The 25558-nt window shown below is 43.1% G+C and overlaps 1 protein-coding gene across 14 annotated transcripts in view; it reads right to left on the reverse strand.

Moving 5' to 3' along the window:
* Positions 1–25558, reverse strand: part of PDE1C (phosphodiesterase 1C) — a 406330-nt gene that overhangs the window by 247752 nt on the left and 133020 nt on the right. For 2 of the 14 annotated variants that reach the window (XM_075745406.1, XM_075745403.1), the window contains exons 1-2: positions 15643–15790; positions 15000–15102 (exon numbers count right to left, since the gene is read on the reverse strand). The exons of 2 other annotated variants lie outside the window; for them this stretch is intronic. In XM_075745406.1, the coding sequence (XP_075601521.1) occupies positions 15000–15100 (101 nt within the window). In that variant the 5' untranslated portion in view covers positions 15101–15102; positions 15643–15790. Of the gene's footprint in view, positions 1–14999; positions 15495–15642; positions 16074–25558 lie in introns of those variants that run through there. 10 more of the 14 variants (XM_075745413.1, XM_075745411.1, XM_075745405.1 and 7 more) reach the window with 9 other exon arrangements.

Below are 25558 nucleotides of genomic sequence, written 5' to 3' on the forward strand. Positions count from 1 at the left end.
AGAGGGACTTTTCCTCTTCTATATTTAGAAGTTTTATAATAAGCATGTTTAAGATCTGAGTGGGAGCTTAATCATCCGTTAACAAAAGCACCCAACAATGTCTGTCCTTCAGCACTGGAGTCCCACCACATCCCCAGCTCACGCAAGCCAGCGCTCCTCTCACCAGCTCATTTGGAAGCACAGAGAGAAAAAAGCCACCTCACCACGATGAAAAACCCACCCCGTAACACGCACATCCTCACAGGTCTTTTTGCTTTGCTTTCCTGCCAGAGCTGGGCTTCTGATGTTAGAATAGGTGTTAAGATAACACTACTAAAAGCCTATTTTGTAGTTTAGCAAACCAACAGTGAGATAAGTGATGAAATCTGGCAAAAGAGAAACAAGTCTGTCTACAGGTCAAATCTGAAGATTCTTCCCGCTCTTTTGTTACCCAACAGTGAATCTATGGTTTTACAGAGTGATCCTCCCATTCCTTTTTCTATAAGAGCCAATGTAAATGCATGTTTACTGCTTTTCTCTCCAAATCCTTACAGCTCATAGGTCCAGAATCCCAAATATTTCCCCTTGATGGCCATGTCTAGGCAGGAGGATTCAGAGCATTTCCCAGCTCCCAAGCCCAGGTGCCCTCTCCGGCCATATCATGGTGGCTTAGCAGTTCGTACTGGGGGTAGGTGCTGTCCCCCTGTGCATCACTCCTGGGGAGAGGAGGCTGGGGGCTCAGATCAAACTAGATTTTCTGACAGGATCACTTAAATAAATTGAAAATCTTCTCTCCCAGCAGCTTGATGTTCTGAATCATGCAGTGCATTACCAATTAATCGTCATCATCACAGGATTAGTGATGCACTTACGTTACCAAAGCCTATATTAATAACCATGTATAAATCAATTCACAAAAACCCAATCTCACAGCCTAGACCACAGACCGGCATCTGTCAAAGCTCAGGATCCCGTGGGAGCCCTGACCAGAACTCAGAAATATATTGAGATCACCAGACTTCAAAGGGTATGATGCCATCAACTACTGCTGGGGTTTTAATTCCTTAATTGAAACAGGAAGACCAGCTTTCTTGCTTCACTCACTCTCCAGTCAACAAAACCAGAAAAAGTTATGTATTTTTTCTTCCACATGGGCTGTTTACTAGAATACCATGCTAAGTTAAAAGCAATACAATCACAGAGACCGGTGACAGCAGAGGAAAAGAAATGGTAAGAAGTGGGTGGGGAAAGAAGAAAAGATTTCAGCTAGTACTTGAAATTTGATGGAGGGTTTATGTGGGATTTTTAAAAAACAAGTAGAGTCATTTTAAATTGGACTCTGAACTACACGGGGACATAGTGAAATCATGAGAGGATGAGGCAGTCACTTGTCTCATTTTAAGTAGATTAGAAGAGTCTGCGTGCTCTGAAGCATAGACATGTGTGGCACAGGCATACAAAGACAAGAAATGTTCACAATTTGAAACAGGTACGAAGATTTCAGTAGAAACGGAGACAAGACAGTTCAGAGGCACAACAGATTTACAGCTGAAAAAGGAGGGGAAAACATTCACATCTTGGAAACAAGAAGTACCGCTACAAAGTGGAAACAATGGTTGTGCTCCACTTGCAATCAGTAAATAATGTATGAAAATAATTCAAGGTCAGAAAATATCCTCACTGATTTTGCCCAAGGAAAACACTATTTTGATAAATTTTAGCTGTTTTATCTGACCATTGGAATTCACCAGTCTAACTACTGAGTTTTCTAAACAACTGGGCAGAAAAGAAACTTACAGCTTCATCTCCAAAATGAATTGTAATTATTAGGACATATGAGCAATCAATTGATGTCTCTTGTGTTGCCTCTGCTTTGCTGTAACCTTTTGCCGTGATAGAGCTCTCACCTGTGGCTTAACCAGTTTCCTGCTTGGTCTTTTGGGGTCTAATGTGCTTAACAAGTCCACATGAAGCATAGCTGGAGAGACAATGTGTTTAAATTCTCCTTACAGAAAAGCCCCTGTGATAGCACAGGCAGTGAGGAACTTCTTCTGCAGTACGGCTCAAGGTAGCTGCAAGCCCTTCTCTACTCATTTAGTAGAGTGGAAAGAGCCTGGAGGCGTTGCAGATGAGTGTTGTGGAGATGACCTGAGTGGTCCGATGTTAATGACGCTATTATACTATATGCTCTTGAGAGAGCTGATGACCTTAAATTGCAGTTGAGTCCAAATTCTTTCATTGTTCACACAGCCAGCGTGCCGGGCACCTGTTCCCTAGAAAAGCAGGGATTCAAGTATGGCCGGAATATGGGGGGAAGGAGGAAGGGGGAAAAGGATATAGTAAGAAGGGAGTCACTTTTGAGATTAGCTCCTACATATAACGAGGATACAATTGACTTGACCTACTTGGGACTACAAACTCAGCCGATGGCTTGATCTCATCTCCCAGGCTAGTGTAAATGCAGCCACCTATTGACCTTGGGCAGGAGGGCTGGGTAGGACCCCATACAGCTATAACGCTTTTATTCAAGCAGTAGTGTAAGAAATGTATTAGTTAAAGGTATTCTATTTTCTGATGACAAAGATGATCCATGATCAATTGTCATGATTTTGTTTAGCTTCATTTCAACAACGGGCAATCATAGCTTGCTCAAACTTCAGTAAACAGCATCTGCTATCAGAAGAGGCAAGGTAAGTGCTGTGTATCTTTCCACGACACAGTGTATATAGCAAATGAGAAGAAAAAAACAGCCAAGTTTATTTAATTGGTCTGCATTGAAGACTATGTATAGGAAGGCTTTGAGCAAGACAGTCTGAGGGACAAGGATCTGCAGGGAGCCCTGGGAACCCCATGGGGACAGCTGAGCACTCCAGCTTCGTCACCAAATGAGGTTCTCAGTAAGGCCAAATCAGAAAGACAAACTCAAATTCAGTTCTGGAACTGCCCTGTACTGGGCAATAGAGTGGACTGGGATTTCAATGTGTTGGCATCTTAACTACAAAAGAAGTTAGCAAATGTTCTAAAAACTTTTAAAAACATTATTTCATTCATGTAGATTTTATACAGAGCCAGTACAATTACTGAAATCTTGATTCTATATTTACTCAGTCTTCCATCAGTCCACATGTAAGAAAACCCAGCAACCAAAACCATAAACAAACAAAAACAACAACAAACCTCACCATTACAGTTGGTGTGGATTTAGCCGAAGAAAAATATGAAGTAAAAAGTAAAATGGGTCTGTTTCTGAAAATCTAACCCTTTGAAAATAATATGATCTACTGCTCGTTCTGCTTTTTCTTAGTACATAACAAGCAAATTCTCTCGTGCTGTTACAGGAAAGTACATTTCAGGAAAATAAAGCCCTGAGGTCTGAAAAGAATATAGAGCAGTTCTCAGTATTCATGTTTAAAAAAAAAAAAAAAAGAAAAAATAAAGATTGTCAAATCACTGTACTGTATGACCTCTGCATATTTACTATTTGAAAAATACATATACATTTAGTCTGAGTGTTGCTTTCTAACTGACCACTCCAGATGACTTATGGAACATTTGGCTCTGAAATTAGTAAAGGTGATGACCTGCAAAAGCACAGGATGGGTGGTACTTCGACTTGCCTATTCTGTAGCCTCTCCCACTGGAAGAGATTGTGGCGCTTAGTGCACAATGGGATCGGAGGGGCCAGGAGGGAAGAATATGTCCCCGCTCCTCTGAGCAAGGATGTACTTCACATTGTGTTTACACGGCAACACTGACCTCTGCAAGTGGGATGTCGCTTCCTTGCTATTACAATGTCTCAAAAAAAAAAAAAAAAAAAAAGGGAGCATATACACAATCTTTCCTGTGCGTTCTTTCATTGCACCCTGTTTGTTTCCCTAAAAAATGAGCTTGTGAAAAAGAGTCGTATCAACAAGGAGCGTACAAGGGAACAGTTCCTCTTGGAATAAAGCAAAGCAGAATTTTGCAGAGCACATATAGGGGCAATATTAATTTATTGTGCACATTGGAAGCACATAATACTGTTTAGCGGGAATTCCATTCCCCCAGTGGCAAAAAGCCGTCAGACCCTGGAAGAAACAAGCATGTACAGATTAAAAACTTATTTTAATCACTGCTACTATGTAAAAAGAATGTATTCAGATTCTGCAGGAGCCAAACAGGCAGCTGTCCAGTTTGTTTCATGCAGGGTGGCTCTGTGATTAGTTACAGCATGCACGACAATGAGGAAGGGGGGGAATCATTCTTCATACCCTGGATTAAATATCAAGACAGGAAACACGGACTGGAATTACATCAGACCAGACCAGCCGCGTGCGTGAAGTCACTAAACAAATCTGCATCTTGCCCTAAGCTCTAGTAAATCTATCAGACTGTTGCTTGTTAATGTTTCCCCCTCCAACCTTCCTTCCCCCGAACACAACCCACCCCCTCTGTCTGCTAGTAGACAGCTGGTGTGACGCAGAATTTTAAATCTCATGTTTTTGTGCCAGGCCCTCTCCTGACTCCGGGTTACAGGCTGAAACACTCGGATTACTGTTGAACAAGTCTAAACGTGGGGTGAAAAAATTGCTGCACAAAGATGCAGTGTTCCCTTTCCAAAAGAAGGTTCACTTCCCCATCCCCACCTCCCAACCACCCCCTCCTTCGGCACACCGGTAGTTTTTTCAAAATTATTCAAGCCTTTTAGCGACAGTACTTTGTTTAGCGAGTCAGGACTGCTATTGTCCTGACAGTGCCTCCTCATTAATAGACCAATAATTAAACGTCACTCTTAGGAAAAGGCAACATTTAAACTTCTCGCGAGGAACTGATGCTCTTTTTTCTGGGCTTCCCAGCACTCTGCATTCCTCCAGCAGCAGGGACGTTACAGAGGAAAGTCATCCAAACAGCGATGGGCCTCTGGGACAGCCAGCGCAAGCCTGTCTGCTGAGGAAAAGTGGTTTCACAGAGGCTCCTGTCCTCAAAATCGCTGGTTGGAGCAGGGCTCAGCACCTCCAGCACACTGCCGGCTACCCTGTCAACACCGTTTCTGTATCACTACAACATTATTCTCTGCAGAGAGTAAAGAAGGTCGCCCATCTTTCCTTCCTCCATGCCCACAGGCATGGATGACACGGGTGTGATGGGACACAGCTGGCTCCACCGAATTAGGCATGAGGGCAGAGGGAAGGAGGAGAGGAAGGAGGAGAGGGAGAGAGGCGGCATCCACCGCCGCCGTCTGCAGCTCAGAAACACTGCCCTGCGGTCTCAGCGTGGGAATTCCTCGCCACACGGGGGGAAGCTTTAGGAGAGGGAACTGGGACTGACGGGTGGGTGGATGGGAACAGGCATTGAGCATGCATACAGGGAATGGAGGAGGCTGTGCGAGATTTCTATTCCTTAGGGCCCTACTCCATGCTGTCACCAGCTGTCTCACAAGTATCTAGATGCAACAGCAACCATGGGGGGGGGGGGGGGGGGGGTGTCTTCGGAAGCCTCAGATATAAAGATGTATTTAAATAAGCAAGTCCTGTCCTTTCCACATATCAGGTGCCATAGTTGTGACAGCAACTCTAGTCCTTAAAAGTTTGGCTGCTGTAAGGGAGGAGCCGGTTCCCTACCTCTGGCCCAGAAGAGGAGCAGATCTGCCTCCATAAGGTAAATAGGTAATTCAAAATGCAATTTGATGTTTCATAGATTGGGAGGCTAGGTGGGACCATTACAATAATTTATTCCAAGTTATTCAGTAAATTTGCATAACTCAGGAATTTCATTCTTCTCCATTTTCAAGAAGATATCCTCACTGCAGTTGAGCTAATTAGAAACAGGTCTTCCAGAGATCGCTGAGCATTTATACAAAAGCCTTTCTCTGCAAAGCACTTCAAAAATGCTCTCTGTACGACATGAATGAATTCATCTACACATCCAGTCACACTGCATCCAAATCCATAGGCTCTCTGCACCTGGAACACTAGTGTAAAGAGGGAGAGGAAAGATGACTGCCCAGACAATGCTAATGGGAAGGAACAGCGGGAGGGCGAATTTTGGTTGGAAGAAGAATGTGGCCAAGATACCAAAGAAAGTTCCCTCCATCCTCTAAAAAAACAAAGCAATGACCTCCTGAAGAAGAGACCCTCATTCACCTGAATGAAGACATGTTCAGAAGGTGACACAGAAGCAGTGTTTTGTGCAGCATTTATAACCAGAGGTGTTCTCGCAGCATCCAGGCTTCCCTTCAAGATCTCTCATTAGAATCTGAGGCAAAAAATACTGTGCTACAGATTAGGAAGCATTGCCAAACACCCTTAAAGGCAGCCCTTGTCCCTGTGATTTTCAGCAAAACTCAAACTCCTAAATGACTTCCATATATGTTGTGCTATGAGCTGTTTTCATCTGGAAGTAAATAAATCTAACAAATGTTTACACGTAGGGATGTGAAGAACTCACAGGAATATCTCTTTCCCACCACCACCTTTTTTTCTTCTTTTTTTTTTTTTTAAAAGCGCTCTCCAGTTCTCCTCTCCACCCTTTTTATGAGTCAGTATACTCTTTGTAGATGATCTCCCAATTCTCCCCTCCCAGCTTCCTCTCCTTTCACTTTTCAAGCAATTCTGAAAAAAAGAGAGTTCTCCCATCTGACTGTAGCTGTCCCTGCTGCATCAATATGTGTATAGGAGCATATTTAAATTGTGTATTCAGACTCTTTGCTTAGCAGACACCAGTAACTGCTTACTGCTAGTGAATCCCAGAAAACCAGCTGCTCCACAGGAGGCATGGGAGGAAGTGTGATCTGAGCATCATTTACAGCAACCATCTGAACTGCTCAGCCTTGCAAGGGGGGTTTATGCTCTACTTCTGCTCCTTTGCCCTTGGATGCTTGCTGTAGCTTGTGCCGTGCGCTCTGCAAGGACTCCCTGCATGCCACAGCTGTAGCTCAAGGGCTCTGTAGTCTTAGCTGTTAAAAACTGAACATATCTTATGTTTAATTTGTGCTAATCTTAGTGTTGAAATGAGATTTGCGCAGAGCCAGGATTCGTGCTACAGATGGATACTGTGCAACTTTCTGTCTTGGCTAGGAGTTTTGTGCATGAATAGTATCTGTCCCTAGGAGTGTAAGAAATCACTCCTAAAGTGATGACACAGACCTACTAATAGCCATTCAAAGTGTCACATTAATAACAAAATGACTCCACAGCTTGACAGATATGGGAAAAAAACCATGGAACTTATACACTTCTATATGCATCTTAATAACTAAATTGTGCCCTACATCTCCTTCTCCAAGAAGGATTATGACAATCCTCTCCTGCTGCATGCCTGAGCCCACATGGACTTCTCTACCCATTGTCACTCAATTGCTAGGTGTGGAGGTCCTCCCAAAGAAGGCAAGGCAGACTGCTGCGACGTGAAATGGACTCCTTGGCAGAGACACAGCCTTTCAAACCTCCTCTTGACAGAGCTATGGCTCTCCAAGAGCTCTGCACACACCTTCTTGGCCAGGAAAATTAAAAAATCCCCAACATGGACATTACCAATTTTTTAGAGGAATCCTGATTCCACTAAAGTCTACCAGCTGAGTTTATTACAACCAGTTTCACCGGAGTTTGAGCTGCATTCTTAATCTACTGCAAAATTTTAGTTCTGGTTTCTTTGTATTTATAATCACACCTTCAAAATGAATCTGCTTTTCAAATATCCAAGACAACTGCAGGCAAATTTTGGCAGAAGCCTGGAGCAGTACTGAGTCTGCTGGAGGAAGGGCTATTGCTCAGCTACAATTCAAATTTAAGCACAAAGTTGGGCTTCACACTGTCGGAGAAATTTTTGCACCGTGACGGGGCTAAACAACATTTCTCAAGCTATCAATTACTTGGAAAACCTAGCTTTTCAAAGAGAACAAACAAAAAAATGCTCCTAAGACCAGGAACTGGATTCTAATTTCACCCCCACAAACGCATTGGTATCAATGAGGTAGTTCTTTCCAGTATTTACAGCACAGTTCAGTAGATCAAAAACAGCCTTAGGAATCCAAACAAGCCCTTCTAGAAAACCTTCGCTTTATCCAAATCCCCAGTGTTTTCAGAGCAATTCACATGTGTAGAGGTATGTTTCACAGCTGCTATAGTGTTTTAATGGGTCAGCCCTAATATGTGAACCTCAATTTTCTCTCATCTACCAGTCCAAATCAGAGTCAGACCATTTCTAGTATTTTAAAGGCACTGAAGTGATTTTTTGATGGAAGAAGACAAGAGAGAATGGAACAGGAAAATCTCACGTGAATTGCAGGAAGAAATAAACACACTAAACAAAAATCCTTTCAAGGGCTGAGTTGGGTTTAATACAGTGTTTGAATCCACCAGAAGCTGGCAGATTAGGAGATGAGCTGGCCTCACAGCCTTTAAAACACGCGCACGCACACACACACACACGCAGAGGATTTTTCAGTGCTGTCTTCCATGGGATTTTATTTCTTTCTGCATGGACTCCTATCCCATCGAGACAGTTTTAAAAAAGAATTCCAGAAAGAGACTCTTAATTTCCCTTTGACCCAAGGTTTAAATTCATCTTCCCCAAAATAACTTTCTTCATATCCTTGTTTCCTATGCAGGATTGCAAGCTTTATAGCGGTGATATTTGAAAAGCACTGAATTTAATATTACAGAGGGAGGCTCTTTCTTCTACAACAGACTGTGGTCTTCTTTTTATGGCTGCCGAAATAAATAATTGCTTTTTGGACTGCAGGTATGATTCATCTGTACTACATCTAGAAGAATAAAAGGGTTTTTTATGATTACGGTAAAAACTAGAGAGCATATATTATTTCTTAGTCAACATTTTAGTATTGCACATGAAGTCTTCTCTCTTTTGTACCTACAGGACTCATTTATTGATTTAAGATTCAAATAAAAGTCACCAGGTGGAACAAAGCAAAGGACGGACTGTGGCAAAATGTATCAGTTTAGTGAATTACTACACCTCCACACACTGTACTTTTTAATTAACTTTTTCTGAAGTTGCTGTTCTGCTATTTATTAGAATACATTCTCTCCTCTGTCCATTTGTCAGGCATGAGATTAGCAGCAGGCAGTTCCCCTTGCTCCCTCAAGGACTATACTGCAGGCAGTATAAAACAAGCTGTTAAGGGTTAGTCTAATGGTAAAAATTCAACCCTTCTTCACACTACGGGGAGAGCAATATTATGGATGAACCAGGCCCCGACAAACCTGAAAACTAGTTGAGTCAGTCATACCCAGAGTAGCTCACCCAAACTAAGAACCTCTAGGCCATGCCAGAGTGCTGCCAGCACCTCCAGCATGTACCCAGCACTCACTGGGTCTCACTCACTAACCGTGAGACCTTCTTAATCCTTCTAGGAATTGTGACAACCACAGGAAAAGTGGAATTCAGACCTAAAGAGGCCTACAGAGAGGTTTCCTGACATGGTTCTCTGACAAATAGTCCCTGTCTATGCTCATTAGAAAAGCCAAACAAGAAACAGGGTGGCAGCAGCTGTATTTAAATACGGTTGAAGGTAGCTCAGTTCTGCTCCCAGGGCAAACAGGGCTTTCAGTTTAAACCTAGACCTTCAGGAGGACTGAAACCAAGACCAAAGGCAACCCGAGTGGCGCTCTCACCTCCGGAAACGAATTAGCATATTCATATTTTCCACTTGAAAACTGACTAATTTACACATTTCCTAACAAAGTGGTGCTTTCTGAGGGGCTTTTTTAACCTCTACTATCTGCTGCCAGCTAAAATATTTGGGGACAAAGCCCACTGTGTAGAGCGTGCCTCTGGAATTGAAGGGAGCTCTCTGTATTCCTGTTTACGATGGACATATAAACGAAAATGAAGCAGATCAGGATACTGTCACTGGCAGAACCAGCTGTTCTGTATGTGACATTTTTCAACTAAGGGAACCTAAAAATATCATAGAGCGCATACAGATAAGACAGGGAAACAGATAACTGAGCAGTGTCATTCTAACACTTGCCAGATCATCTTCAGTCACCAAGGCTCCATGTTTTCCCATTGAAATCAGTTGCTGCTTCACCATTTACTTCAAGAACAAATCTGGATCTTACACAAATATTTGCATGGGGACCTTTTCACTGTAGATAGGATGCACAGTGCTTTGCAGAGGAAGTGGAGGATATGCCCTAAGTGCTGAAATATTGTTCCAGACCTTCAACAAAACCAGGAAGTTTTCAGAGACATTGATTTACATGTGTTTCTATCTTCTTTCCCCATCAGATTTCTTAGACCAATTCTACATTGACAGGTTTGAGCAGGAGAGTCCAAAAGATGAGTTCAAAGTCAAGCATTCTATTTGAGTTGCAGTTCAAAGATTGCTGCTGTTTGTAGTGTCATCTTTGGCAGCATGAGGAAGTACTTCACTGGGAATGAAGGGATTTATTATGTATTTAGCAATTTAACATTATAATCACAGCTACTAGGAAGAAGGTTAAAGTCCATTTTCTCACCTCTCCTTCTGCAATCCTTAAAGCAGATGCCAGTGATGCTGGTACTACTGTAATAGCTAGGAACCAAGGTTTTATTTTTCTGCATAAAAGCAACCAATATCAAACCAAAAATATCTCCAAAGTGGGTCTTCAGCTGCCGTAAACTAGCACATCTCTAGTGAAATTAGCAAAGCTCTTTGGATATATGCCTCTGCATTCTTCAATGCCATCAGACACGACACCTAAACCTAGCATTGAAAAGGGCTTCAGAGCTTTCTCTGTTCTTGAGAAATCAGGAGGTAACTGAAGCCACTTCATGGAGCTTTAAGAGTCCTAATTAGTAGATGGGAGTTCACAGTTGCACAGCTAGAGGTCCAAGTGCTAAACCAAGAACACCCCAACACAGCCACCACTGCTCATGCCTCCCTAGAGAAAAGCAACCATGCAGTCATGTTTTGAAATCAGGTCTCCAAGCTCTGTTGTTAACAAGCGCCCTGTAATGAGTCCCACCTAATCCTAACCAGTACGTTTTGCAGAACAGAAGGTCCCGAGCTTAACAGAGTGAGTTACTAGCAATCGTAGGTGAGTGGAGGGCAGACTCATATGTAACTCCTGTGTATGCAGTGTCCAAGCCTGGAGCTCAATAACGCAAGTCTGAATAAAAGACTGCGTTCTGGACAGAATCCATGGGCAAGGAAGACAGAACAGAGCAAGAGACTCAAGACCCTTTTTCTGGCAGCAGCAGCTATTGAGAGCCATAAGCAAATGATCAACACATCCTTAAGAAACACAGTTTCTTGCAGGTTGAGCTTGTCAGCCTTCATGGGTGAGCACTGTTTGGGAATACGAGACAACTGTTCAAAGGCAGGCCCCATGTGAGGAAACCAATGGACAACCTTGGAGGCCAGCAGCAGCCCAGGAACTGAGGAGGTCCGCTCCTGAATTAAACACACGCTTAGCAAGAGTGCACGTATGCACCAGTGGTGTGCGGAGGCGGCTGACAGCCCAGCAGCAGCCAGGGAGCGAAAGCACCTGTGTGCTTGTGGGGACAGGGAGGCACAGGGTGGTGGGGAGGCACCGCTTCCGCCCAGCGGCACTTCTGGGAGGCAGGCAGCCCTCTGGCAGCTGAGAGGGGAAGGCCCATCTGAGATACCCCTGAAGGGATGTGAAGCTGCTCCAGTCTGATTCATTTATGATGACGACGAAACTCAGAAGCAGGTCCATTTCTGGGAGGTCCCTGCTGCAGGGAAAGGTGGTGCGTTCCTTCCCAGGGAAGGCAGGACCCTCATGGCTGCATGTCTGGTGCACGCAGCCGTTTTGCTGGAGTGAGCTCCTACAAGGAGAAATCTGCAGTAAACCTCTCCCTGACATTGTGGCATGACAGAAGAAAAAAAGGGCAAAATGGTCAGTTCTCAACTTTCGAGGTTTTTCCCCAGAGAGTTTCAAATACCTCTAAGGGTACCTTTGCCCAGGAAACAGCTTATTCAGAAACCTTTCCTGAAAGTTTATTAATAATAAACCACTAAAAGATTCTTTTCTAAGAAGGGATTAAATCTAAATTAATATCTAATAGTTCATGTATAAAAGACAACGTTTATTTCATAGATCCCTTGTTCGAGACACCCAAATATTTTGCCACAGATGACTTACTGCCCATCAAGGCAATTTATTACGCTCCCTTAAACCTGAGAAAACACTACAGCTCCACTGACTTGATTCTCTTACAAACTGCTGCACAGAATCACTAAGCCATGAATATGTATATGTCAAGTAAAAACATTTCAGTAATGTTATTGCATTAGTATTTTAGCTCATTCTTAAACAGTAAAGGCAAAAGGAATCTGTACATGGCCTAAGGACCATTGCCTCATACTACTATGCTTACAAAGCAACCAGGCTGTCCTGACTGAGAAACCACATCTTGGAGAAATACGTAAGGGAAAGGAGAAGGAAACCCTTCCACTCCACTCTAGCCACAAATTCAGTACCTTGTTGGGCTCTTACAGCAACACATGACTCATGTTGCAACAGATACCTGGCTTCAGCCTCACAAAAACCTGCCCTTTGCACGCTATCCGAAAGACCTCCCTATTCCTTGAAAATACACACCCCGTGCCCAAATCTCCATAAGCCAACCATCGTGTAGGACACAACTGTACCAGGCACGTGGCAAAAAAGCCCTCACCAGAAAAAATATACTACATTAGGGCAATCTGAAAAAAGTCTCAGCTTAACCACCCCTTTGCAGCCTTTGGGTTTCCAGTCCCCTCAAACCAAGCAGGCTGAGATGGGGTGAAAATTAAGAGAGTCCCTTTCCCCACCCCCTGGAAAAATCAGGTATTGCAAGAGGTAATGAATATTGGTTTGTCCACTGAGTCACAGTGAGTAAACAAACCAGCTAGCACTGGGGGTGGGGAGGAAGGTGCCAGAGTTGCCACAGATGAAGTCCTACCAAGGAGATGTTCAACCCAATGTGAGCACCTGAGAGTCTTTAAATCACCACAGCCCTTCTTGTTTAACAAGCAGGGTATCTGCCTGCTGCAGAGGGCAACTCTCCAGGCAACTTCAGCCAGAACCATGCTCTCCTCACTACCTGTGTAACACAGGTCTGGTAGCACTGTTGTGCCTTGTAACTAATTCCTGTGTGATACAGCTGTTGGTGTACCAGGGGCAGGAGAGAGAGGCACTTCTCAAGAAGTATTTGATCTCTCCAGGATGAAGCATCTTATTTAAGACTTAATTAAGATGACTGTGCATATCTAATCATTCTTCTTACGCATATAGGCATGCATAAAAACAGACAAGAAAAACCATGAAACATGATACCAAACCTCAGTTTGCAACCAGTTTGTGTGTATGCATGTGCTAAAAGCCTCCATAAAATGACTGGGAATGGAAAATCTTCTACAGTCTTTAATTAGAGCAGAACACGTTTCAGTTTTCATCTTGTGATCGAGAATTCTACAGAAAATCTATCTCCTCTTTAAGCAAAGAAATCTTTAAACTCAGGAGGAGAAAGCACGCGTTTGTTACACTCACACGCACTGCCAACAGAGAGGGGTATACTGAAAAACAGCCTAAGGTTTAGTTATTACATATCTAGAATAAGTCTTACAGTTTTGCCAAATTTCCAAAAAGAAGAACAGAATGGAGCTTGATGTGTAATATGCAGACACTGCCTTGTCCTAATAGCGGGAGAGATCCTGAACTACAATGCTGCTGAAGAATTATCTATGAACTTCAGGTGGCATCCGAATCAGCATGCTCCTAAACTCTGTATTAGACAGGAATTCAAGGACTCCTAATGCTAAAGCGTGGCACAGACTTGAAAATAAAAGGGTTTGTTTTGTGTGGCTGTTCTATTTGGAAGGCTTACAAGACAGCTGTCATCTACTTTGATTAAGTTCCTTCACAAAACAGGCTTCCTGGAGTGACGCCTTGAAAGAAATACATATTCATGCACGTCTCTTAGACTGCTTGGAGTCCTACAGAAGTTTTGGATATGCTTTCCAAAATATGCCATCACTGCTCACACAAAATAACGCTCAAAGAGCAACTTAAACTTCAGTTGGACCCATTTGTTTTCAGTTATTAACCTACTCTTTCTAGTTTTCTTCCTTCTGCTGTTTCCTAGCCTTCTTGCTGCCTTACCTCCCCCCTTTCCCTTAAGGGCTGAAATTTTAATAACTCTAACATGTGAAGCTGAAGAAAAAAAAAAAAAAAAAACACAACAAAAACCCAGTTCTGAACAGAGAGGGATGCAGCTTAACATGGTAACATTCCTCGTTGTCTTGGCCAAAAACTGATGGGCGAATAAATGCTTTAGTGCCAGTAATGGATCTTATTGCTGGTAGACAGTATTTTACATACTGAGAATCTGAAAAAGACGCCAGACATTGACTCTAAATAAGCTACACAAACTCTACAGCCTATAAACTTTTACTTTTCTGCAGTGCCAAGTTCTTACTTAAGTACAGGTACTTTTTTTTCTACTCAGGAGGCAGTATCCAATCATTTCATGGCAAGTCAGGCTTAATGTATAAATTAGTAAATACAATCTGATCCACGGAACTTGAATTTGCTGCCACTACAAATGCTGTTAGAAATGTTTTCCAACTGTGCCTTCTCTGGCTATTTTACCCTTATTAAGCATGTCAGTGACAGAAATGGTGTACATTGACCAGGGGGAAAAAAAAAGTCTTCTGCGAGTTGCATCTAAGTGTAAGGTTACTGAAAACAGACGATCCAATTAAGTACCATTCAAGCTATAACAAAACTTTTCTAGTATAGCAGCTAAAGTAATTAGCATCTCAGTAACTGCTTGTATCTTACAATGCCTCATTAATGCTACTTCTACATTCCCATTGGAAAATGTTTGTTCAATGTAACAAGCAGTTCAATTTAAGGAAGCAAATGGATCTTTTGCTAAGATTAAGTCACTATATTTATGGAGAACAGGTGTGGAAACTCTTGGGAGATTTTGAAGGTACTGGCAAGAAAGGAAAAAGAAAGTGCTACAATAATTTCGACAATGGGAGGAAACGGGAGAAGGATATGGAAAAAAAAAGTACTACTTACAAGCCTCGGAGACGAAGCCAGATTTTCTCTATTTGCTCTGGCTGTAAGTATTTCAGAGAGTTGCTCTCAAATTCTTCGATTTCCTTAGTCGGTGACTCCATAGCTGCAGGTTACCGCTTTGGTTAAAGCTCGGCGAGGACGGATGCTGCCCCCCACACACGCACACGCTCCACCTTTATCACTGCCCGGGAGCGGCCAACATTTTTGGCAGCCTCTTCTCCCCCCTCCCCGCGATCGGGGCCGCGTGGGCTGCCCGCGAGCGCTCAGGTGTACGTGGGGGGCAGCTGCACCAGCACACCACCATCCTCGGGCTGACCGAGGGGATTAGAGGCTCATCCCCAGATTGCAAACCTGCACAGTTTTTTTTTCTTTTTTTCCTTTTTTTTTTTTTTTTTTTTAACAATAAGCCAAGCATACAATCAGTAATACCAGCTGAGGGATCTTTATCAGGGGAGGAGGGGAGGAAAATCCCTTGCTGACAACTGAGCTGTCTGCACAGGCAGCTGGGGAGCTGGGCGGCTGCACGGGTCCCAGGGCTGCACGCTGCCTACGAGGCTGCTGCCCGCCACCGCCATGCGAGTGGCAACCCACGGTCCCTCCGGGCTCCCCCCACCCCGGAATTATATTTTTTTTCCCCACTTACCAGCCACGCTGTCGACAGGCTCAAAACCTGACAACTGAGGAAAAAGTCGTCTGTCAGCATAGCCCAGGCACGGCTTCTCCCTCTGCCTCCCTCTCTCCCGCACACACACAAATACAGGCGCGCGAGAGAGAACAGGCTATTGAAGAAAGGCTGGCTCTGATTAAAAACCCAACCAAGCCAAACCATTAAAAAAAAAAAAAAAAAAAAGAAGGGTAAATTACAGAAAGTGAGCGACTCACTCCTGGCAAACAGCCATCTGCTTCATTGCAGTCAGCCTGCTTTCCTGAGAGCACGACACGCAGCACAGACTGTAAGGCTTCAACTGGGGCAAAACCCTCTTTTAAAATAAATAAAACGGTAAAGCACTGTTGCCTAAAGCCCCCCAAAACATGGCAGGGGAAGTCCGTACACTGAAGAGAGATCAAGCCCAAGGCATTAGTCACGGATATATCGATGCCTTTCAACAAGAACCACAAACAATCCACTAAAGGAGAATACATTATTCATAATGCATGAAGCTTGAAACAGGACCTATGGATCAAACTCAAGAGGTTTGCACGAGGGAGGTTAAAACCTCGGTTCTGCAATAGGATGCCTGCTTCCAGGTCCCCAGGGGGGCCCCCGTACTGACCCCAGGCACAGCAGGGACCGAGATACGGGGCGTCCCTCTCTACACCTGCGGGGTTCCTGCTCTGGGCAGCAGGAAGGACAGGGATTTCCTTCATTGCATCGACCCAATCCATCACCTCTCAAACTCTGCCAAGATCCCTGACATGTGTCTCTTTAGTTAAGGTTATTGATGTCGTGCCGAAGACACTAGAGCAGAGGGAAAATAACTGTCAAAACATTGTCCTAACCTTAACATATTTTGTCACATATTGCAAAAGTTGCCTCTTGAGAAACAGAGCCTGCAACAGAGGAGTTCGCCACGTGAGGGAAGACATGCTCCGGTGAAAACAAGCTTGCTGGTGACAACTTCCAACTCCAGTTGTGCAAGTCCACACACCAACTCTCTGAGTAGCTTGCGGAAATGTGAAGAATGCATTAATTAGCCTAATCAAGCAAGCCCCTGTTTAAAGGGCTTAAATCAGTTCTTAGTCACGTAACTCGACTACTTCAAAATCTAGCAAGGCAAAGCAAAAACAGACCATCTTGCCTTCACAGAGATTCTCCTACCTCATGGGAAAAAAAATTAAAATCGCAGATTTATGTATCTATACAAAATCAGTGGGGTTTCTGCTTTGGGATCTGTTGAATGCAAGAGGGCTTACAACTGGGCTCAGGCTCTGAAACTGTGCTGCTGAGTTCGTGCAACAATTTGCCGATTCACTCCCTTGTTTCTGCATGCATATTCAAGAGTGCTTTTCATACACAGGAAAACTAGAAACCGTGCATCCATTAATGCAAAAGGCAGTTTTCACCGGGGGTGGAAAGGGGAAAGAGTTAAAAAACGTTTTGAGGTGAAACCACAAATCTTTAAACTTTTCTTCCAAAGTAGAAAAAGTGCCAAGGTTCATCTTCATTCCAGTGAGATTAGACACACGATATATAGAGATTATAACACGATAGTTATATCGTATCGACAGAAAGAGAACAGCCTATACTGAATTAAAGCTTACATTATCAGAGTTTTACCAACTTTGTGGCATTTTTGACCTTGTCAATAAGACGACCCAGTCTTACTGATTCATTACTGAGACCCAGAAGCTCAGCCACATGTTTCGAGGTGACAGGTAATCATTTCCCTACTCCTTATCTCAGTGTCTCTGCCTGAGAACCAGCACAACATTACCACCTACCTACAGGAAGGATGGCAAGTTCTACTGATGAGGAGGAGACTAAGTTTATCTTATTATTGTCCTTCATTATTTCTGCATCATTTTGCCAATGTGCATACAATATGCATTTGATACTAGATTTTTCCAAATGCAACCCAACCCATTTAAGAAAACCCATTATAGCTTTTAGTAATTCACACAAATCAACACAGAGATGCTGAGATTTCTGTTTTACTGTAGGAGGCCAAAGCTCCCTCACCCTTAGCTCCTATGGGTTTATAGACATTAAAAAAAAAAACCCCTCACAAGAAAACCAGAGGCAGGATTCAACCCTGTGGACACGTGGCATACCACAGTTACATAAAGCAGCCAGCAGAACAAAAATTCCCATTTACACTTCAGTTTTTCCTGTATACCTCTTTCAATTCTATTGCCGGATGCAGAGAATTGCATTTTTTCCCCATTCAGCTTTAACCAGGAGCATTTTCCATGAAGTTTCATTTATTACCAGGAATCAACATTGGAACAGAGATGTATTACTAACATGCCACAACCCATACGCTCTTCAAATAACATTTTCCCTTGCAACAATAAGTATCTCAGCTCCAGCTCATGAGTAAAATATAAGTCAACAACAATCTGATGCTGGTGTAAACTGTATGTCTGTACCTTACTGGTATGTTATCTGTTTAACCAGTGACTCATCTTTTGCTCAGCAATAATCGGCCAGTCGAGACTAGCGGAACCCAGGTACTTTTCAGTTTCACCATGTTATTATTTACTATGCAAATTATACCTTTATAATACCAGATAGTGCCAGAAACAATGCATACATAATGACAGAAGAGAAAAAGTTATGAAGGAAAGCAAGAAAAAAAACCCCAACATTTTCAGGTGCTATCTAAAAGCAAATAGACAGGGATGAGACTAAGAATTAAAAGAAAGTTACTATACACTGCAGAAATATCAGGAAAATTATGGACTAGTGTGATAGTTATGAAGCAGTCACACAGAGAAGAGAGATTAGGCAGGCAAAGATAGCAAGGTGGAAAGAAGAAAAAAAAAAAAAAGAGAATTATAAGATTCTGTGCCAGGCTAGGGTACTTCCACGGATTTGAAGAATTAAACTAATATTGAGCGGATCCTGTTAAAAAGGTGATACAGGAGAACTTAGATATCCTCCTGGACTTGAATGGCCTTTTGTTTCATTGTATTTTGACCTCCAAGAGTCTTTGGGGTCCCAAGCTACCAAATACAAGGACTGTGCATTCTGACAGCTAATTGTAGAAACCAATAAAATGGGGGACGTTGAGACAGGGGCCAAATCAGGAGAATGCAGACAAAAATGCCATTGCACTCAACTGTTGAGGAAACTGAGGGCTGGACCAATATGATGTCCCAGCAATGGTATTTATAGGAATTATGGGCAGAGATAGGGCTTGCAGCATTTGCAGGAAACAAGGTGATATGCAAAACACCAACTGGGAGAAGAAAGAGCATTGGCAAGAGCAATACCAGTGTTAGAGCCCATGGAAGCAAATGGAAAGTCTAAAGGCAGCCACAGAGGAATCAGGACCATGTTGGAGGATGCTGCTCCTGCCAAAGGCAAACATTTTTACAGTTATGACAATTAGCTGAAGGAAGTTGAGACAAAGGCACCAGTTTATCTGCTCAGTACAGGCAGAGATGGCACTGACGAGACAGTTATGACACAAGGTGGCTTCCTGCCCCATTTGATTTAGTGTTGCGACGTAGTTTGGAGCTGGGGTAGGAGAGAGCTCCCTAGTGAGATTCCCCCACAGCACTACCACTGTGGTGACAAAATAAAAAAAGCTAATAGTAAGAGTCTCTCCCCTTTAGTTCCCATTACCTCGCCATTTGGCTTTGCTTTGTATAGATGATGACTGAAAAAGTCCTATGGGACTTCTCAAAAATTAATTTTCCTTCCTTTAACAAAATTTTACAGTGCAAACTCTTTTTTTCCTTCCATGATAACACAAACTCCAATAATTAATTAAGGGCAACACGGAAATCCCAGCAGCTGAAGCAGCATGAGGATCCTACCTGCTACATGGGTCTGTTACACTGCTGCATCTCAAGCAGTCTGGTTGCATGTGCCCTGGAGAAGGTCACCTCACCCTTGCAATGACATTCAACCACATGCCTTCAGTGCTAGGTCTGATTTTGTGATAGGTACCAGCAAGACAGCAAACACCATGACAGTGGCTGTAAAATGTTATGAACTTGTGTCATAAGTATCTGCCATGAATACCTATCATCTTGCTTGCCTTGTCCTTAAAGTGATGGCTCACCTCACGGTGAGCAAGAGTAGCTTCCAAAAGGATGAAGCTTATAGGCTGAGCAAACAGCACTGCGTCAGCTCTTGCACTCATGTTGCTGCACAGAGGCAACAAGGCGCAGGCGCACAGCCAGTCCAGCTCCCAAAGGCAGGAGTGGCACCATCTGGTTCACTCCATTTAAAGTGCCTGACTATCACGACCGTCATTTGACAGATGCAGCAGTAAGCCACCTCCTGATGGATTAGCCATGTCTTCAAAGCAGAGGACAGCTGAGGTGACCAAAGCCCACCTGCCAGTCGGAGATATCCGTTGTCCAGCCTCTGGCAGGTGAAGGCCGTGCTGGGAGCACAGACAGGGCTGTGTATGCAGCACTGCACGCCCCCACGGCTGGAGCAGCACTACACAAACTTTAACTCACTGTGCTGCACCCAAGCACCTCCCCAAGCTGTTCCTCAAGAGATGCAAGAGGGATCCAGGACGCCACTGCTGCCTTCAAACAAGGTCTAGCCGAAGGAAGAGACTAGATTTCCCTCTGCTGTTCTGCTACCTGGTACGAGGTCCTGAGCTCTGGAAGCATCTTTCTTACCTCCTCCACTCGCCTGTGGGAGAGGAGCCAGGACACCTGCCCCAGACAACTTTTACACACTCCCTTTCTAGGGCACTAGGTCAGCTCTGTCAGTGACAGCAAAGGATGAAGAGCAACGCCTCCCAGGCAGGCCGAACATGCCCTGCGCTGGCCACCTCCTTTATCACACCACATAGATTTGGTCAAATGGGGGCTTCGCCTTCTTTAATTCCCCTTCCTCAGTCCAGCCCCATACTTGCATTCATGCTAAAAGCCTCTTGATTGAGCCCTGTGCAGGAAGAATCTTAATTAAAGGTACTTCTCCTTCCTTATTAAGTGCACTGTTCTGCAGGACTGCTGATGCAGGAGGATGCTGCCAACATGCTGCAGAGAGGTGTTAAAAGGCAGCTGAGGCAGGTAGTGCCCACAGTGCGCCTCCATGAGGGCAGGCACCTCTGCAAAACAGACAAAATACTGGGGCACGCAGGAGTAGGTCTGCCTTTCTCAGGGTTGTGGTACAGGTATTTTCATACACAAGTCCAAGGCAGAATGGTCAGAGCCACCTCTGACATACCACGCAGCTATGAGCCAGGTTCTGTCCTCGAATTAAACTCCCCAACAACAACTTTCCCTACAGGCACCTAGAGTTCCTTTCTTTCGTTTAAGCAAAGACTAGAAAGAGTGCGAAAGTTCAGACTCCTCCTTGCAGACTTCACCAGAGCTAAGTGGGTATAGCAATAACATTTAAAAGGCCCACTGAAACGTATCCAAAAATGCTTCCAAGGCAGCAGCCTGTCTGACGGAAACAGCGCTTCAGTAAGCATGAGCAAACCGGAGTGATTATTTCAAACAGCAAGATTTCTGAAGTCTTTGCTGGACTGCAGCAAAAACAGCTAAGCTACCCCAAAGCCAAGGGGTGGCATGGGGCGCTGGAAGCGTGCTGAAACGTTGCCTATTGCTATTCCTACATATTGCCCGTGTGAACACGCATTTTCTCCCATCAATTAATCTGATTTGACAGAATGAAAGCTTCAAGCGTTATAACAAGTTCTATAATTAGTAGGACTACAATGTATTCATATGTCTGTCCATGCATAAATAATCCAGAATATATTTTATTCTCTTACCACTAATGCCTCCAACCAAAATTGCTGCAGAATATTTGTCTTTGCTTTCATTATTTCACATCTGAGTCTGGATCTCTGAACTTGAGTTATGGCAACCACTGTGATGTGTCTGCCAGTACCATATTCCAAAATATTATGCTAATGCTATATTCAAACAGTTTGTAAGACACTAACATTTCTGCTAATTCTGCTAATGTCAAAATAAACTGGGCAGATTTTGCTCAGTCTTTATCCTAGCAGGAAAAGAGATTCTTGCTTGTTTTCAGTTTGTTTGGGAGTGGCTTAGGAGGAGGGAGAGGGGATCAGCTGTATCACTGAATTGCATTTATCCCATTTATTGTTCATGTTGAAATAAAAGAAAGTGATTGGGAAATATTTAGACATTGCAGCTGGCTTGTATGCATTTTTGAAAAAAGATTTTTAAAATCAGAATTACAGCACTCTGTCCTGAGCAAAACATAACTTCAGAAGGTTGAACTCTGAGAAAGGTAACCACTGTGCTAAGTCTGTGAAGGGTTAATAAAAAAAAAATCATGAGACTCAAAGTAAGTAAGTCAGACAATTCATCTAATAGCATAATTAACTCTGTCACACTTCACTACAAAATAGATGGTAGTGAACAGAATTACTTGTATCTAATTCAGCTTTTGGCTGCTGGAAAAGCATTAATATTCACCTAAATACTAAGCATTTTTGATAGCAAGAAACTGTCATCAAAGCATAGATGCCTCTGTCCCATTTAGTCAAGAATATTAGAAGGTCCGAAGCCTAGTGAATCTGCTCTGAAGAGTCATAATTCAAGCATTTATTATTCCAGTGTGAACAAGCATCTGGAGTCACACTGGTAGGAAGTACATTGGTTTCAGATTTTTGTTGCAATTCCACTTTTTACTTTTAGTAAAACAGATCAAGTACTTCTCAAACTGTAGTTTGCAAGTGAAATTTAATCTCTCTTTTTCTGCCTAAGATTAGATTTTAGGGCTTCATGATAACTCACATCATAGCTGGGGAACCATTAATACCACCGTGAGGGCTGGAAGACAAAGCTGCAAGGGTTAAAGCTAGACAAGGGGTAGCAATCTAAGGGACCGCTAATTGCCTTTAATTACAAGCAATCACCCAGTTCCCTCTGGGCTAGGGAATTGTGATTTCTGCTGCATCCAGTAATTATAGATAGTTTTAGCGTCTCTGTCCGGAAGGAGCACAGATGCAGCTGACCCAGCGAATGCTACACTTTTTAAAAGCTTCAAAAACAGTGAAATTTTACATATATATAAAGATATTAAGACTACTGCTGCATTCCCTGCATCCTAACATTGTGTTCAGTCTCAGATTGCCACCAAGACTAGGCATAATATGGAAAATTTCAAGCAGGAGTTTTAGGGGAAGGCAAATTTTAGCTTTTCATCTAAGAAAATAAAATAAATTTACAAAAGCGACAGTAAAGTCATCAGCACAAAAAAAATGCAACTGATTATGTTGGTGGAAAAGGTGCAGCTCATTTAAACTTTTCTTGAGTTAAGTGAATCAAACTGACAGATCTGGTGACTGATAAAAACTTTCTGTCAAATGCTATCAACTCATATTGCCACTAAGACAAGTGCATACCTCTTCTGCGGTCTGTCCTTTTTGACCCAGAGTTGCTCAGTTTCTGTGAAGAGAGATTTAAGAAAACTTGCAGAAACGTTCTTCAACTTGGGAGGCTTACCAAAATGAGAACATTTCCATGCTGATGACACTTGAAGTTATTACTTAAACCATGGCATTGCAGTAGCTCCATAAAAATCCCTATTGCGCTCACGCAGAGCACTGCAACTTTGACAAAAGCACTGTCACTCTTGAAGGGCATTTTTAAAAGTCTGTTTTTCTTTAATGACTTCCACAGCACTAAAAAGCCTTAAAACCTATACTACTATACATGACAGTTTAGGAAGGAGGCATGAGAGAGGACTGATGGTTAAGGGAAGAGGAGCTTTATAAAATGCTTTGCAAAAAAAGAATGAGGAGAGCTTGAAAACTCAGCTATGAAAAGTCTTGGCAAAAGCAGGTAAGATGTGGGTAGTCCAAGCAATTCATTACTTAAAAGAAATATCTAAATAGAGGATTAAACAAGAACTGGCTTTTTAGTCTTTTCCTTTTTCACCAGCAAACATCCAAAGAGGTCAAAGCAGACCATTTTGAGGACCTGAAGCCGCATACAACTTCCTTTGCAGAGTTTCCTGCTCCAGGTCATCCTTCGCATCTTCAGATGCAAAGGGACTGAATAAATACTGAAGCTTATTCAAAACAAGAACAAAGTTGTCTCAAAGGGTTTCTTATCACTACGTATATGTTTGAGAGGTGGAAGTGGGAGGTTTTTCGCTTGTCTCTCTCACACACAAAGTACATTTTATTACATAGGCCAATGCTGCCCCCTGTACCATGAAAGTGCTACATTTGATCCTATATTCAATATATACAAATTACAAAGAATGAAGACAGAAATTATTGTGCATCATATTTTATCCCTTCTGGAGTTAGGAAATAAATCTATGACTATCATGGAATATCTGTGTGTATACCATTGAATTTTATTGACTTAAAGCAGTATAAAAGTAATTTTTAAACCAGACCTCCACTTCCCCCCCCCCCCCTTTTTTTTTAATTAAAATCTACCCAGCTGCTGTACAGAGGGAAGATTCCCAGTTGCTATTTAGGACTACCACTAGCTTTTTGATGCCAGGCAGCCCAAGTGCTATTCCTTCCCTTCTCTTCATCTGCCATCTCCTGGGGGAGACAGGTAGCCACCTCTGATTGCTCCACTTGCCTTTGCCACCAGAGATAGCAAAGTCAGGGCTTTTTAACTAACCAGCTCTGGTAGACTGCAGTCTAAGTGACAAACGTTAGCTTTGGGACCTTACGTAGATCCCTTTCCACCCCAAACCCCCCAATTAAATTAGTATTTCCCATATTTTTTCTATAGATAACATGCATTGGACATGGGTGCAAGCAGAAAGTGGAAGCAAAATACAAAACCATACTGCTCTGAAACAAGGGAGCCCATCATCATCAGAGAAATGTCTGCCTGGTAGCAGGGATGTACAGTGTACAGGGACCTTTTGCTCAAGTGATTCATAAAGTAGAAGCTCATTAGTCTGATCTCAGCAGTGTGCCAGGCATCACAGCTCAGAGGAAAGAATAATTAAAGGGAAGCAGAATAAAAAACAACATCTATTTATCACATTAGATCATGGCTGATTAACCTGGTCTCTTTCTTCCAGAATCCATTCCCTGTGATCATGCCAATGTGGTAGATCTAATGTATCTGGAGTTTACATAGGCCTCAGTTTCAAAGTTTTCAAAAAAAAAAAAAATGGGCACTGGAGGAGACAACTGCAGCGTAAGCTGGGACATGTCTAAAAGCAAGACAAGGATGTGGAGTAAATTAGTCTTCACTGGACTCTCCACTGCCACAGCTGGCCTGTCTTCTCTGCTTGTCCCTGCTCATGCAAACCCTAAGGGATCACCTGCTTCAAGAGAGCAAAAGGAAGGCTGAAAAGGACTGCAATTGTTCTCTGTAGTTATCAGAGGTAAACACCAGGGGGAAAAAAAAAAAAAAAAACACACAAAAACCCAACAAACCTTTAAAGGAACAATCTTGCTGCAAGAACAAATGGAAATAAACTGGCCCTGAATACAACTTGGAAGCTGGAAGATTTCTAACCACCAGAGCACTGAGCCTCTGGAAAAGCCTCCCAACTGGTGCAGCACGAATGAAAAATCCCACCTCGCTTACTTGAAGATGAAGGTTCCCCAGCTTATGCAGGGGTTATATGCAACACACGAGGCTAGACCTAGTGACCTAAGCTGTGTCCTGTGTCCTACAGATGTTCCTGCTTCTGCACAGAGAGGTCTTGGGCTGACACCCACAGGGGAGGACAACCAGCTTAGGGCAACCCACTCTCCAGAGAAGAAGCGGGGGGGGGGGGGGGGGGGGAGAGGTAACAGGGGTTTCCTCTGGGAGAAGGAGAGCCAAGAAATTAGTATATTGTTATTCAGTACAAATGGCTCTCTACTTCACAGGAGAGGCTGCTCCAAAAGTTTAAAATGTGTTCCTCAAAGACCACTCTTTTCTCAGCTCCAGTGGCTGAGCCCCCTTGAACAGCT

This window comes from Balearica regulorum, chromosome 2, assembly GCF_011004875.1.
Source record: "Balearica regulorum gibbericeps isolate bBalReg1 chromosome 2, bBalReg1.pri, whole genome shotgun sequence".
NCBI classification, from domain to species: Eukaryota; Metazoa; Chordata; class Aves; order Gruiformes; family Gruidae; genus Balearica; species Balearica regulorum.